This window comes from Myzus persicae, unplaced genomic scaffold (genome assembly GCF_001856785.1).
Source record: "Myzus persicae strain clone G006 unplaced genomic scaffold, MPER_G0061.0, whole genome shotgun sequence".
In the NCBI taxonomy this organism is placed as follows: domain Eukaryota; kingdom Metazoa; phylum Arthropoda; class Insecta; order Hemiptera; family Aphididae; genus Myzus; species Myzus persicae.
This window is the reverse complement of record NW_019100814.1, coordinates 110,771-128,901: the sequence shown is the minus strand read 5'-3', so window position 1 is coordinate 128,901 and position 18,131 is coordinate 110,771. Positions and strand designations below refer to the sequence as shown.

The following is an 18,131-nucleotide window of genomic DNA, read 5'->3' as shown; positions in this document are numbered from 1 at the left end:
GGGGGGGGGGGGTCAATATACAGTTTATTAGAGCTACGAGCTTGAGAAGGGGCCACGACCGCTAACTGCTAAGGCTCCCCAGATATATGTATTCAAGACAATATTAAATTAATATTACTTTGAATAAAATGAATTAAATATGAACAAAGATAGTAAGTACACTGTACAGTAATAGCTAGGCTTCGGAAGTTGTTGCATCTTACATTTGCATGTGTTTTTAGGATATTATTTATATATTGCTAAGCAACCTTGACATTAATTTCACCGACACTATGAAAAAGATATTAAAAATGTAAAGAGCATACGTTTGGTATTGAGCATATTATTTTTTGATCAAATGAATAAAAATGACATATGTCAAATAAAAAACTAAACAAAGTAAAAATTGAAAATGTCTATAAATAACTCCAAACAAGTCCAAAATATTTTGAAAAAGTTATCGTATATAGACAATTACAAAATTAAAATGTCAAGTATCTTATTTAATAGTTTTAATTTACGGGTGAGTATCCAAAGTCTTATACTTTTGACGCTCGTGAAAAATTAATTTGACTTTCAGGTAAACTTTTCTTTTTGTTAAATGTAGGTAACCTATTTGGAATCTTATATACAAATTTCAAGTCTTAGATATACATAGAACATTTGTACAAATTTATAACTCAAAATAATTTTACAATTTTAGTGATTTTGTGACTTTTGATGAATATTCAGCTTCAGACATTTTATTATCTTGGATTTATGCACAACTTTTTATTTTGATTTCCACTAACAACATTTATTTATGAGGAAAGTTATATTATATTTTCAAGTTTTTTTTCCCAGCGAAACATTTTTTATCAACAATAATAAAAATAAAAATAATAAAACTGAAATTTTCTTATGCCTATAAATAGCTCAAAAAGAGCTACCTATTCGATATTTCGAAAAATTGTATGGTGCATAAAAATGTCTAATGTTAACATTCACTGAAAATTATATGTATCTAAGGTTATTTATTTTTATAGTTACACTAAAAGACAAAATTGATTTTTTCAAAAACTGATTTTGCCTATAAAACTCAGTTTTTCCTTTAATTATTTTTGTTTTTCTTGATGCTTCTAAAAATTATTGAAAACTAGATTCATTTTCCTACCAGAAAAGATGCTGTTGAAGAAAATCGAAAAAATTTAATGACTCAAAAGATGGTGACAGACACAAAAAAATACACACATCATTGTAAAATCAATACAGCATTCATATCGCTCCGCATAGAATATCTTTAAAGCATATTTTTACTTTTTTAAGCACATAAGTGCTTGCATAACTACTTTTGAAGTGCATTATGTACCGATCACTGGCAATAGTCATTGGATGCAACTGTATAATATGTATATACACCTACCTAATTCTAAATACTCAAGTCTAAACTTAAACATATAAGGAGTAACCAATATCTGGAAAAACATAATTTAATACCTACTGTTTGTACTTATTTGTTTCAATATAAATAAATATATTATAATAACATATTAGTAATAAAAATCACCACCAAGCACCAAGTAAATATGAAAATGAAAATAAATGTTTTGTGTCTTATCATATTATATTAATATAGTATAGATTTAGTCTGGGTACGATTATAGATCACTTGATAAATGTGTCTGAATGTTCATATAATAGGGTCTTATTTATTATTTAGGAATAATATTAACTATAAGCCCTGCTTCCATACTAGGAGGTGACTCATCGTTATAAATTATGTAATATGTTCCCTAGTTCCCCACAAAGAAGTAAAAGCCCCACCCTGCAAAATGTGTTAACTGTTTAATAGGGGTTAATATTCATACTTGGGGTTACATGTTATAACAGTAAGTATTATTCTAAAAAAATTATTTAAAAATGATGTTTTTAAGGTTCAGTAAAGTATTCAATACTCTAAAATAGATCATTTTTCTATCAACTATTTTTACCTATTGGCTATAACCTTAATTTTAAAAATAAACTACTACAGTGTTTATGAATAATGTTTAATCAATATATCAAGACATCAAGTTCTTCAATGCAACACTGCTTGTAGGTATAGACTTTAACTGTCTCAAATATGTGTTTCCTGAAATATAAAACTAGTTATTTTATACTCAATAATTTTCTCAAGCAGGATCTACTAAGAATTTATAAAATGTGGTACTTTATTACCTATGCTATCAGTTTTAGTAATATTTAGTGAAGTTTGAAGTTTGAACATTTTGATTAAACTTTAAAATTGGATTTTTACGAGTTAAATAAAAAGTTTATAGAACTTAAGTCCCATTTATGAACCCGTTTCAATAAAATATCACTCCACACATTTTTTATTTTTCCAAATGTATATTTGGTTATAATATATAGGTGCATACTTTATATTCAATAGATAAACGTAATTCTCACATGATCCTTGTAAATATAATGTTAGAAAATTCATGAATACTAAGAAACAAATGCATTATTTATAGCAGTAAACATAAATGTTAACGTGAATAGGTATCAACTACGAAATCATTAAATCAAAGATATCATAATAAACGACCAAGCTTCTACTTAGGCTACTTCATTTACGAAAAGTTTATTGTTTTGTTTGTCTTTATTATTATATAGGTTGTCCGGCTCATAAAATAAACTTTAAAAAAATGAATAAATCGGTAACATTTGTAATGAAAATACATTTATTTCTATATATTTACATTCAATAAAATCTCTACTTTAACAATGTAAAACAATACACATATTTAGTATATTACCCCTACTCAAATAAAAATTTTAAAAATGTTGCCAAATTAAAAAAGTGTGTATCTATTTTTCAGAGCAGTAATAATTGATGGGTTATGTAACGATTTATAAATAAAACGTTAAACATTTAAACCGTGTATTGCATTTATTGTTTTTTTAATATTTAAATACAATAATAATAATCCAACCAGTTCAGTCACTCATGTAACTTTAAATTTTCACATATTTTAAATTTTTACTGTAGTTAATATGCGTCTAAAAATTAAAATGATAGTAGCAAAATAAATCACTTAACCCTATATAACTTTAAATTAACAAATCCACATGAAACAAGGTATCGTAACTTACAAAACAAACGTATAATATGGTTCAAATAAATTTAAATATAGTATTTTAATATTAATGAACAGTAATAATTATCAGTCAACACTTGACAGTGTTATTTGTATTATTTTAAATGTAAAAAATACCATTTCAGTATTTCACATTTGTTTTTTTTGTTATTATTTTTAACCCTAATTTTCTTAGCGGGAGAGAAGAAATAAGTAATAATAACACAATACCTTGTATAGTTGTAAAAGTTTTCTAAAATAAGGAATATTCTCAAATTTAGTTTTAATCACTGGTATATTACATTAAGCTAACAATTTTATTCTTAAGAACATTCTATTTTAAAAATGTTATAATTTAATAAGTTTTACACAAGATAATTATTATTAAATGTATCCTACTTTATTAAATTATTCAACTGTATTAATGTATTATTTAATATTATCTTTTATTAACCTCAACAAAATTACTTCAACTTATAAAATATACGTACTATACATTAGTGACGTATTTGTGAGGCCACTGCAAGGAAGTGATTTATCACTTCTCTGAAGATAATTTTTATGATGATTTAATAGTTGAATAGTTGAATCCAGTCCACGGATTGATTATAAATTTAAAATAAAACAAATAAACTATTGCATTTATTATTTTAAACACATTAGAACTTAAGTACCTATAACAAGGCTTATAAAGAGATATTTTACTTCAAGATTTAATATTTTATTTGATAGATAGCAGTTCTATACTGACAACAATAATTCAGATCAGTGGCAAAGAACAGAGCAAAGAGGGATCATATTTGTCATCCCCCTCTAAAATAAAGGATTTACTCAAGTAATTCAGTATAAAATACTATTTTCTAATGTGTCTTCTATATTTAATATGTTAAGTAAGTTACTGTAAACTCTGTAAACTGAATATTCTCTCTACATTGTTTTGAGTTATAAAAATAACGTAAGCCAGTTTTCTAAATTATGGGTTGCAAGTTGTGTTAAATGAGTTTTTTATTTAAAATGAGTTTGTATTTGTATACGGTGTGAAAACTATAATATTTATATTCTTCGTATAATATGTAAAAAAGTATTATTGAACTACTATTAAGTAGTAACTAAAAAGTATTAAATGTATTATAGGTACCACCTATAAAGAAAACTCCGAAGGAAAATCTTGTAAAAGCTTTGAAAAGTTATAAAATAATTATTACGAACTTTTAAATTTGGTGTAGTCGCATTCTTTTCTAATGACAGTTCCTACATTATATTATAACCAATATATTAATTTTATACGTAGTTCATAATCGTTTTTTTTATTTAATAACGACCAGTCGCCCAACAACAATATTAATTGCTAACCAATTTTCCCCTACCACAATAATTTTAATAAAACGGAAGTATAAATTCTCCAACGAATATAGAGCAACTGTCTCCCCACTACCGTTATTTCTTTTATATCGTTCATCCGGATTATATTAAATACGTTATAAAATATGAATAACAAATGTGCGATGTACAGCTTATCTCACTATAAAGACATATTCATAGTTTTCATGACCCTATGCTTACTTGTATTGCTACATCAATGTCACCCACCCGTTTTGATAATTGTTAATTTCCGATGATAACAATTAGTATCATACATCTTCTTAAATGAACAGAAAAAATAAATTCAACGATAATAATATGTTCAATCAATTTTTATAATTAAACTCAGAATTTAAACAAATTTTAATTTTTGAAATTTTTAAGTAATACGTTAAGTAGGTACCTACTTATAAAGTATAGTGACAATTGTTTTTATATCTTTTCTGGATTTTATCTAGATTGACTAGATTTTATATGAATTTTACTTATCATAATAGCCTATATATAGGTACTCACTACATTGGTTTCTTACTATCTTAGTATATAGGTACTCCGAACCTGTGAATACGAGTATGTATATAATATGTGACTGATATGTAGGTACTTCCTTCTTCATAAACTCATAACTTGACGCACCACCCTTATATCTCTATTGTTCGGAAACAGGAGACGCGTTACATCTAACCAAAAGTGATGTTAAATGTTCACTGCAAGTAAACATGCATACGTACAAAATTTGCTTTGTGGACATGTCACCGCTCTACACAAAACTTTACACATCACTCGCAAGCGATGACTCCAAATTTATTTTACCTATATTTTCGAATCGGATGGCGTGACAGACGCAAAGAAAATGTGGCTGTCGACCCTTTTATTTATAAGGCTGAAATGGAAAATAACGCTATTACCCGCTTGCAAGTAAAGCTGCGGATTTCTACTATACGATGCCGTGTCGTGTTTCAAATATTTAATAAATAGCTGGTGACAAAATATTGGTAACACGTTAACTACAAGTTGATTATATTCAACTCTACACACCTTATTGCAGTGCAGTACTGTAAACTGCCTGTAGTAGAAACACAAAACATGATGGCTTAACGTACAGCATTTGGATGACGATAGCCTCAACTGTGGTTTATAAAGTCTGTCATTTCGACCTCAGTAAACTATTACGCCTGAACCGTTATATATACAGCATACTGTAATTAGGTATGTAAATTAATTGAGGAGTCATTAGTATTTTTACAGCTACTGACTTTCCAGTTAATTTAGATACTATTTATTCGATGTCCACAGTACACATTGTTTTTTGTTTACGGTATACATGTGAACGATATTTTCCTTCACTTGTGAGTTTTAGTTTTATAGAAAAATGCAGTCGTCACCTGAGCTTACCAGCCTTTTCATCTTCTCGTGCGCCGTCTGATTTTGAACGATTTTGGATCAAACCATTTTTGTGCCATCCTCTACGGATTTTTTTTAATTATTATACAAGATACCTATATGTCTATATTGCTATGTGATATAGGTTTAGTGAAATAGTCACGTTTTACTCAGCCTGTCAATTTTTAGGAGGTATTATTAAAATGTATCGTAATATATCATAGTACCTATAGAAAATAAAATTTAATAAATGTTTATTTCAAGCAAATAAAAACTAAGTGAAGGTGCTTGAAAATCAATTTTATATGACATATTGACATGTATTAAGTATATAAAAATGTATTATTATTGAATCATATAGATAGAGTAGGTATAAAAAGAAACATACCTATAGTAATTGGAAACCTCAATATCTAACCATCATTATACTATTGCAAAAAAACCATAATAATTACTAATCACAATGACCGATATACTATGTGTAAATTGTTAACTATCTACGTACAAATGTATCATTGAAATCAGCTGTGCATTAGCGTTATCTATCTTTACACCTGCAGCTGCAGTATATTATACTAATTAGTAATTACTATATCGTCTATAATAAAACATTATGATTATGGAAACAAAACAAAAAACCAATCGATAGTGAAATTAGAGTGAACACTCAGAACACTGAACACTGTGTAGTGGTGTAGGCATTATATAATATATGTAATATATTTGCGACTAGACACATATATAGTGGCACACCTATAGACTATATTATAATACCTATGTTTATTTGTAGTTTGCTAAGCAATTATCAGAGACGCATTCAAAATTTTCGTCCGTTGTTATTAATTTGTTGACATATTTTTCTCATAATTTATAAACGCATTTTTGACAATAAAAAAATTAGTTGCATACATTTTGTAATATTAAAAAAAAATTAATGAAAGAAAAATAAAATAGTAATTTACTTACCAAATTGTAATAACTAATAAGTAATAAGAAAGGCTGGGCATTTACGAGTTAAAAAGTTAAAGTTAAGTAACTAAGTTACATAACTAAATACTTTTTTCAAGTAAACTCTAACTTAATGAGTTGAATTGTTTTCCATTGTATGAAGTAACTTATGAGTTAATTAATTTTGTTGTCTAATTAAGTTAATTTCTTTCCTAAAACCACGTATTTAAAATTTATTCTATTTTGTAAAATTTAATTTTATAAAAAAAAATAATAATAATCGGAGATCAGGTGTTATCTTAAAATATAATATGTAATAAATACAAATGTATAATAATGGTTATAAAATTGTATATTCACAGAATATATTATAATGACAGAAAATTATAGGGGTAACCACGTCTCGAGATTCTCGAGATTCGAAAATAGAAAATTATAGCCAGGTATTAACAATTCACTCAATATTCTATACACGGTTTAACTCATTATATATTAACCATTATTAATTAATATATAATAATTATCTTAACTAATTAACTATATAACAACTTTTAAGAGTTCAAAAAAATTAGTAACTTTTAACTTAAAACTTAACTTACATTTTTTAATATTAACTTAACTTAACGAGGTAAAAAAATTAGTTAACTAGCCCAGTCTTGCTATAAATTAATATCAAAATTATGGATCAACTCGTTCCTTAGAGACTATTGAAATAATAGGTAAAATATAAATAAATTCAATGTTCAACATAGATAGATTGAGCCATTGAGGTATGGGTACTATTTTGTATACTATAGCCTATAATATTATGTATTAAACATTAATATTTATTCCTAAAATGATTATAGAATAATCTAAGGTCATAATAGTAAGGTTAAATAATAATCACCTATACGGCTCTATTATCGCCTGATGCTGCATTTATATTTCTAATATTTTAATAATAACAAACTCAATTATGTCCATATACAAAACGCCATAAAAGGGCCGCGAGGAGCAATCTCCAACTAACTCCCCTAAACACGTCCCTGCAGGAGTCACACGTGGACTTATAAATTTAACATGTAATTATTATATGAGAGCGAGATGCATTCTGTTATTATTCAATCAGTTATTCACTCGCATAGTCGTATTGTACACGTAAATATTGTTGTATACAGAGTGTGACAGAAGGAACTGCCCAATGTACGTAATTAGTACCTATACTAATAGTATATTTTATGATAACTTTTTTTTTACTATATAAACATTAAAAATTAAATTTATATGTATTCAAAAATGATAAATATTGATTAGAACAAAAGTTATTAGATTGAGTTAGACAATTATCTTAATTTTTTCTTGTTACAACCCGTATTCAATATATTTGTATAACTTGTATTAAAACATGAATTTATATTTATACCTTTCATGTTCCGTTTGTTTTTGCGCTTTGACTTTTTACGCTTGTGATCGCTGCCGTTGAATATTTTCTTCGACGACAAGTATATTGCTCTTTTCACGATGTAGTACAGACCGAAAAATATCATAATCCGAATCGGTGTCCGCCAAAATCCCACGGCACTAATAACGCGAGCCAGTTTTATTACAAGCGTACGTACGTATAAGCGTCACTACGAACGAAACCAATACGTTTTTTTTTTATTTGTAAATATCACGTAACGACATAATACCTTTTACCGTTCCTATTGTTTCTATAAATGCTTATTCCGATGCATAAAAATTTAAAAAAGATATAATTAAACTATAAGGATATTATATTGTTTCATTTGTGTAATAATAATAAAATATTATCGATGATGTCGATTATATATTATTATTATTACGCAGTGGGGCGTGTAAACTGTAAAAAGGCGCACTTAATCGCTGTCGATAGCGACAGAATTTTAATAACGGGCGCGGACACTGCTTCGTTGTAGTACAATAATATGTAATACATGTAACGAGAGCAAGTGAAAAAAAATAAAAATAAAAATGAGTTCGATAAAGATTGAATACTATATTATAATATTAAACACTCTGGTAGGTATAAATAAGTTTAATAATTAATTATAACGTGACGCGTCGGATACGGTTCATAAAATAATTATTCTTCAAATTATACGTATAATATGCGTTATTGCGTAATACAATATTGGCTCGATGCAATGTCAATAATAATGTAATGTATTGTTGTGTTCGCGAACAAAGGAGAGATCGAAAATCGAAAAAACAAAAGAAATGTCACTGGAGAACAAGCGACGAGACGACGAGACGGCGCGGGATGACTTATCATCACATATTGTGCCGAGATGGTCGGATGCCAAGGCAGATGTGTCGGCGGGACCGCGAACGGAACAGCCCATTGGTCGTTGTATTAATAGACGTGTGAGTGTGGTTCGTTCATCGCGTCCGCTGCAGGGGGATCGAGTCGTTTATAAATTATTATATTTTTTTTTCACTTAAAAGAAATATTTACAATATATTAAACTTAAATATATGGCACAAGTAAATTTGATAACATAATTAAAAAAGAAAAACACTATTAATACACGAGATACAGGTGAGACTATATACGGGAAAATTTTAGGTACCCATTATATAGAAGCACCTCTCTGATTATTATAATATTACGAATCATTACGGACGGTGCACATTATATAATTACTAATTAGAATGTAATGATTACATTATAAATTTTATACCTAAGAATTTATATATTATTAAACCGTCACCGCCCTTGTTTCTTCTATATTATATTGAAATAATCAAAATGAGTCTAGTCGTAGAGAGCTCTTGAAATACCGAATATACATCACAACTGTTGAGTAATGAGTAGTGTTGATTTTTAAGAAGAAATGTGGATGGGGTTATGAAAACAGATCCATCGTTTTTTTATTTTTTTTAATGCACGCGCCGTAATTTAAAAATAAGAACTATATTAGAGTATTATAGTCGGATTTTGAATAACCTTTGTAAGAAAAACTAAAGTGGATAGGTACACTCCAGTTTCCCCTTGTCGAAACAGCCACTGCAGACTATATTAGGTTATTATAAATTAAAACGTATATTTTGTGCACTGGCGTACTTATTGAATAACTCAGTATATAAAGTACCTTCTACAGTTCTAGGCCTATCTCAAAATTATAAAATATATCCCGTGTATGGTACGCAGGCACGCAGTAATAGTGCAGGATGCAGGTCGGATGGAAGCTTAAAATAAACGTATTGGTTGGATATGTTTTATTCTATTGTTCAAACATCAAAGATCAAAATATTAATGTCAGAATTCTTAATACTTTTAACATTTCATTGTGCAAAAAAAACATTAATACTTTTTATTTGAAATATGAATAATAATCGTACATAATCCTGCAACTATTATATTTATATTGCGTATATAGGATGAATTTACGATTACACGGCCTGAAATTCAGTGTCAATCACTTATTATCACAAATTTCTAATTTATTCTATAATAAATATTATACTTATATTTCAGATTATGTATTTGATTTCTCGAATCTATCAATTCAAATTTCAGATAAAATCAATGTTTTTAGTTTGTCATTTTAAAATACCTAGCTGCCTAGAGTCTATACATATTTTACAGCACTTCTGTAAACAAAAACATATATATATGTTTAACTATATTTATTTATCTACATGACTAAAGGTAAAAAAGTTGATTGATTGTGAAGAATATGAAAAATGTTTATTGTGTATGAAGATAATAATCTAATAAACGAGTTCACATTTTTAATTTTTTTTTTCGTTCCATCGTTGGTTATATAATGGAGGGAAAAATGTTAATTAACCGAGATTGGACTGACGGAAGTAATTTAAAAATAGAAATTTATTATTTGACATAGGTGTCTACTATCTATTGACTACACAGTACGTAGGGTGGGTCGAAATAATAAACATTGAATTGAAAGCTAAAACAATACCTACTCAACATTGTCGTTTTTTGTTATTGCTGATTGCTTTTTTATAAAACGGCATGTATGCTATTATTTTATATCTAAATATAAATGCATTATACAAGTAAGTACCTACCATAAGTCGTACAAGAATATACATAATTTAACTAGGTGCCTAGTGAATATTTTTCATAATCATAACTCATTATAAATTATCAGAATATAAGTATATAATAATTTATGCTGACATCATGATATAATTCAATTCATTGTGTCAACTGTCAACACCATAATACATGAATACATAACACTATTTTTGATTTCAAGCAAAGCTAGGTAGTTCCTATAATAAAGTTATAACTATGTACTATGCTTCTAAGATTTTTATTTCATAATATTTTTAAATTTTGGCAGAATATTAAAATACTGATGATTTGTCAAAAGATTTAGCTGAAACCCTGTACAACTAATTTATAGATTTTCGACATTTAATGTTAATAGTTTTAACTTTTAATATGATTCCATAATTTAAAATTAAAAAAAAAATTCACTCAGAATATTAAAAAAATGTAATTGTTTGAATATTTTAAATTAAAACCATTAAATGCTAAAAACTGCTAACATTTGCAGTTAGTGGTTAGAATGGAAATAATAAAGTTTTATTTATAATATTAAAATTATCATAAGAATATTCTTTATTTAATAGTGTTCATACTTTCAAAGGTACATTGTTGAATCATTTTTATAATCTTAATATAATATATATATATATACCTCTATAATGTTTATTTTAATAAATTGCACATAGCCACATAGGTAATAAATAATAATACAATAATATAGAGGCTTAAACATACCGTTTTTTTAAAATTATTTTTTAATATAAATTTTAAATGATTAAGTGCATAAAAATATTTTTAAGACAGATAAATGATATGACAACTGAAAACAAAAATACCCACACAAAATAATAACTCGATAAATCTTTTATTGTATTAAATAATAATGATCTGCAGTAATTAATTAATAAAAAATGTTTACTTAAACCAATATTTGGTAAAAAATATTTTAATAAATAAATTAAATTCTAGTATATTATAAATTATGTATAATAAAAATATGGAGCCTAAATGTGAACCATATGTTAACAAAATACAAAATATAAAAATAATTATGTGGTACTGAGCCAAATGTTGGATTATTTTTATCCATATTATTTTCATTTGGCGCGAAATAAGAGCGGGAAAATATAGAAATACAACACAATATTCTATTATGATTTATACCTCTATCTATTTATTGTGCTTTTCATTGGTTATTACTTATTAGTTATTAGTATTATTATTATTGTTATTATTATTATAATTGATATAATGTTATAACTTATAACTTTGATGTAAGTAATTATATTTTAGTATTCTATATTAACTAATAAGTATTGTTCGACACTTCTTCACTATTATATCGATGAGTGGTGGCCAAAAGAGTTATTCTTACCGATATTAGGGTTTGCCACATTAAATTGTTTTAAATTAGTTAAGGTTTTGGATACCTATTAATTAATATGGAGTTTGTAGTGATCAGTATGGTCAGTGGAATATTTTTTTATTTATATGGGGCATAACTTAAATAATCTTTTCATGGCCTTTTTAAATACTTATTTTTTTTCATGAATTATTAAATGTAAGTGTAAGTTATTGCAAGGTATATCGACGTAATGTTTTTTGTAATTTGTAGCAACCAATTTAATCTTTGAATAATATTTAGACAGAATTTAAATTCTGAAATACTATTTTGATGAACTAAAGTTATTGCCTATTGACCATTTACGATTAGAGACTAGGGTAAGTACCTACACAGTACTCAAGAATGATTTTTTACATGCACCCTTTTTATGTCTACTGAGTATTGTAATTCAAAGGTTTTTCACTCTTTTATTATTTTTTTCATAGTCCAAGAAATTTTTGAGTAACTAATTTAGGCTAGTTAAACCTGTGCACTGGTGTTATTTTATGATTATACTTTTTAAAGGCTCGAGGAGGTTAGTATTTAAACACAAAACAATTAAACTTTACAATTTCTAAAGGTAGTCTATTTTCTTTTTTCATTTATTTTTAAATAATATTTTGTACAATATTATGTCAATATCTTGGCATATTGTTAGCAAATTACATGGAGTAGGTTGTACATAGTCAGTTTAACAATAAATAATAAATTCTACTATGAACTTCGTATCTGTAATACATATAGGTAATAGGGATAACTTACAACTATAATAATACTGCATAATAGCATACTACTTTAAATGTTACCTGATATTAAGTATATTATAACTCTTGTTTTATAGTAAATCGTAATTAATGACCATGAATCCATAGTAAAATCTGGGTAAATCCTATAATTTATCTAAATTTCAGTGTGAGTACTTAACACCCATACTGTCGATTAATGATATCCATAATTTGTATTATTTACAATTTTAACCATATTAACCGTGATACATTTTGTAACTAATAAAGAAATTATGAAAATAAAAATAATATGTACATCTTGATTTTGAAGTTTCTAATATCTATAATACAATAATCATTACTTAAAAAAAAATGTAAACAATATTATACTGTGTACTATTTTGGCATACAAATGTTTGTTAAACCGATATCTATAGGAATTGTTACACATTTTTTAAAGTGTATGCTACCACAGTTCCTCACAACCGGTAGCTATATTGTTTATCAACAGAATATGTAAAATAATTCATTAAATCGCTGTTTTCTGAAGTAAATCATTAATCCTTTCGAACTCCAGAAGAATTTTTTTAACTAGGAAAGCAGGCTCAATGTGACTTAAATTGATCATTTAATAAATTAAAAATATTATTTATTATATTTATTTTAAATTATAACATATTTTTATTTTTTTCGAAATTATAGTTAGGTATAGGTATATATAAAATATAAATATTATGGGTACACAGTTATATAGCCATATAGCCATAAATATAATTTTTTTTTATTTGGAGAATTTTCTATCTGATTGAAAATTTCTTAGGCGCCACCTTCAAAAAAAAAATCATAGATACGCCCTTGAATCCCTAAGTCTTCTACATGTGTTAAGATTTTGTTATGAGAAGTACATGGATGTATAGGAGTATAGGACGTAGTTAACCCTTGGTATTGTATTTTTTTTTACTAGCGAGAATTGTTGGCACTGTTTTAAATGTGGCGTTTCTAAGTTTCTTGTCCCTTCGAAAAAAATTTTATCTTGGCAAATTACCATGAAAACTTAATCCGTTTTTAAATTTGTTAGCAAACCATGAAAACACAGATAGAAACAGATACGTCGAGTCACAACTCACAAATTATTGATGTTATAATTAAATAAGATTCTAATAGTTTATTACTTTCAAAAGCGGTTAAGTATCAGTTTTTTTATACAACTATATATAGTTTTAGACTTCATAGTAGGTAGATAGTGTGAATACTAAATAATCACAATTATGTTTCGAGAAAGTCGTTATAATCATTAACACCGTATAAGTACTATTATATCTACTTTCAGGAAGCATTAATAAATAATTAATTCCTGTAATGTTCATTATACGTTTAGGATCAAATATTAATTGTTTTTTATTGTTTAATTTGTTTTTTAGCCATATAATTTATAAACAAACACTGTTAGACTTCATAGAATATTATATATATACTATATGTTACGGTAGTATAAATGTGTATGTTCAAAGTCTGTTTTGTTTTTTTCACCGCAGTAACACTATGTTTAAGCGTGTATGTTCCACTCAAGGGAGATACAGATATTACCGTATTACACATCACAGGCAGACTACACAGTAGTTACTGGTTATCCCTTATCCACCAATTTACAGTCCACACAAAAATATTTACTGTATTGCATCTTCTTGGGAGATTTCACAATCTTTGTCTACCAATTTGTAGCTTAAAAAACTATTTATCTACTTTAAAATTATAAGGAGATTACACTCACAAAATTGGTTTTGCCACTCACTCCAAAATGTTTACTGAATGAACAACAATTTTTTTTTTATGTTGTAAAGTTGTAAGTTTCTACAAATATTTAAACAAAAATGTTTATTCAAACAATGTTGTGTTCTTTTACTAGAAATAATTATTCCAGTATTATAAAATGGTCAGGAATAAATTTTGCTAGGTACAAAAAATTGTTGTACATACTACATTACAGTGCATACGGTAAATATTTTCGAGCGAGTGACAAAACCAATTTCAAGTGAGTACTGTGTAATCATTCTGTAATTTTCAGAAATTTAAAGAAGAACCCAACAAGAAAAAGACCCATTGATAGACCGAGAATGAGGTGAGAAGATGTAGTGAAGAATGATGTGGAAGAGCTAGAAAAAGGAACAAATTGTAATGCTCGAGAAACTGGCTTGGACGTGAAAGGCTTGGGTATATGGCGGAATGGTCCGCTGATACCCCCTCCCTCCGGGTACGTTAAAATAATTACATACAAGTTTTAATTCACCCTTATTCCAGTTATTGGTAAAAATGTGAAATATATCAAATACTTTCAAGTCTATTAAATATGTACACAAAATATTGTAATGAAACAATTTCACTAATTAGTACCTACCATTTCAAAATAAACCTGTAGCTATCTATATTAGACAAAGTGAATTCAACTAGCTAAACAAAAAATAATTCATTGACTATGTATTTTAAATTCTGGTCAGAACAATGAATGACGTATTTGTTCAACAATGTGTTTTTTTAGTTTTTTTTTTAGATTCTGAGTGGTGCGATGAATGTATTTGTTTAAAATGATGTGTCTGTCTGATTAGTGAGTCATCATTCTTTTGGAGCAGTAAAAATGCTTCAATCTTTAATTTTTAGCCTCTTAGGGTGGTACCTAGTAACAAGATCAACTAGTTGGTACTTTGGAGGGTCAAAAGTAAAAAACTACTACTTACTTATTTTCAAAATAATAATAGTTCTATTTATAAATATTTGAAATTTTCGAAATTTTTCCAGATTTGTGTATAATAAAAATGATTATATAATATTACATGTGGTCTCTTTTTGTCAAATGTTAGTTCAATCTACGTATGACTACGTCCTACCTTATACCTAACTGAATAAACTGATTAAATAATTAACTAACTAATATCAATCTAAATATAGAGTTAGATACTGAGAAATTATTAATAAAAGCTAACTGACACACACCTATTTCTACTCTGAGCATTGAGCAGTGCCGTCATTTCCATGGGGAGGGGGAGGAAATTGGGTTTCGTGCATTTTTTTAAACTGCCAAACCTGCATACTTCCGAGTAGGTACTTATTTAACTATAAATATATATATTTTTTAAACGTATTAGATATATAGTAAATTTTATAGAAGAAATACATAAAAATCCGACTCCTCTATGCTAGTTGAACATAATTAAGATAACATTACTTCGTAGTAAACACATTTTTGCGTATTGCACACATGAATTGAAATACAAACTCAAAAATGTTCGTGGTCCATCCGCCATATTATACAATTGTTACGTTTTTATTGATTTTGCATTTCATATGTTTTCTTTTGAGGGGTGAATTTACCAAAATGTCTAATGACCGATTGTTTTTATTGGTCGCTATGCAATAATGAAAATGTCACAACCTATATTTATAAAGTCTAGTACATACGCGTAGGTATACTAAAAAAGTCTATCAGATTTGCACTTCCGATGTAGCAAAAAAGGAGTTCACTGTTTTTGATGAGAAACTGGTTGTGGCGTTGGTATCACGCTTTACGTGTTTTATAAAAAATATAAAATACAACCTGTGTGGTTCTATACTTAAACTAAATACATACTTCTGCCTGCCACTGCAGATATCAATCGATAAGGCGTGTGCAACGTGTTTAATGTTTACAGTGTTTATACTGCAGTGCAGTATGTATATACGATGTATATGGGTAATATTGTACATAAGAATGTATAATGTATCTATTTAGGTATGAGTGTATGACTTTCTAATAGGTAAACGCGTAAAAACTCGGTTATAAGGTCAATTTTCGATCGGTTGCAACGATTTAACACGTACGTTCGTACGTACCTAACTTGCTCTGCAGACTACTAATAATATAATACAAATACATAATAATTGAAAAAAAAATACTATACGGACTTGTATTTTTTTTAAATTTTTTGTCACCCCTATAATGCATATTGTATGAATAGTGCCTATATTATAATATAATACATTAATCGCCTCACTTCGCGCGCTATGAACACATGACGTATAATTTATCCATATTTCTGCACGAGTGAGCGTATGTATAGACTATAGGTATATAGATTGGATCGCCCCGCCGAATTAATGTCATTTAACTCACTTGGCTTCTCCATTTCCCCGTCCATCGGTTATTCAGCCGTGTCCGTCGCGTCCGTATTCGCGGGTCCGCGGCCGCTTCCGGTACGACAGTGACTCATCGCGTTCGACCGGCCGCAACAACCGCCGACACGATATCCGCCACCCTCGTCGTCGTTTCGAATAGACGAGTAAACAATCGTACTCGATTCATGGTCGATAGGTTTTCCGCGGTCGTCTTACGTGTGATGTTCTATCGATTACACCGATTTATACGCGTATTACACGATTGCCCGCGAATAGTGGCACGACGGATGATGAGAGGGGTGGTTGGTATTATTTACACGTTATTTCAGATTTTAAAATCTTTAATGTATTTTTATTAAGACACGAGTATTATCTTTTAATAATATACCTAATATCCTTATTACATACACGATATGTCGCAGGGACGCACCTAGTATAACATGGTAACAAATGTACCTCCGTCACCGTCGTAGTTGTATTGTTACGACTGTTGTTTCATATTGCTATAGTCTCTAACTCGAGTTTGGTTTTCTAGAAAAAAAAACGCACAAACACGCCCGAACACTCTGTCGCGGGGTTGTGTTGTACCTAGGTACTAGTATCCGTCGTCTCGGTAGCACGCGCGCGCCCCCGATCGATAGCACTGCGCGAGCGTGTGTCTATGTGCCATGCTTGTGTGTGTGTGTGCGGTTGACGTGCGCCTCGTCGCAATTCGCCTCGACGGCAATACGGCATTGTATCAATAATTCCATACATTTACAGTGCAACTGGTCGTTTTAAGATGATGTGTATTTTTATGTTAAATTGTGTTAATAATGTACATATAATTTGATCTCAAGTGGCTGGAATGATTAAGATTCAGAATATTATTTAAAAACACGGAAAGTGCAGATTAACGTCACCTTAATTTCGCATTACCGTAGTTGTATATAATTATCTAAGGTTGCGCGCTGTATAGTGTCTTATACTCTTATACCAGCGGTTCTTAAAACATTGTCAATGACACTTTTGCCTGGGTTCCTCGGCCTTATCTACTAAAACGTTGAAAGTTTTAACTCTCTACAACATATTTATAAGAAAAA

At 28.3% G+C, this 18,131-nt stretch overlaps 1 protein-coding gene across 3 annotated transcripts in view; it reads right to left on the bottom strand.

The window, feature by feature from the left end:
- Nucleotides 1-17,629, bottom strand: part of LOC111026261 — a 41,530-nt gene extending 23,901 nt beyond the window's left edge. The window contains exon 1 of one of the 3 annotated variants that reach the window (XM_022304315.1): nt 17,048-17,629. In XM_022304315.1, coding sequence (XP_022160007.1) covers nt 17,048-17,072 — 25 coding nt within the window. In that variant the 5' untranslated portion in view covers nt 17,073-17,629. Of the gene's footprint in view, nt 1-8,175; nt 8,775-17,047 lie in introns of those variants that run through there. The other 2 variants (XM_022304314.1, XM_022304313.1) reach the window with 2 other exon arrangements.
- Between the last annotated feature and the right edge of the window lie 502 nt (nt 17,630-18,131).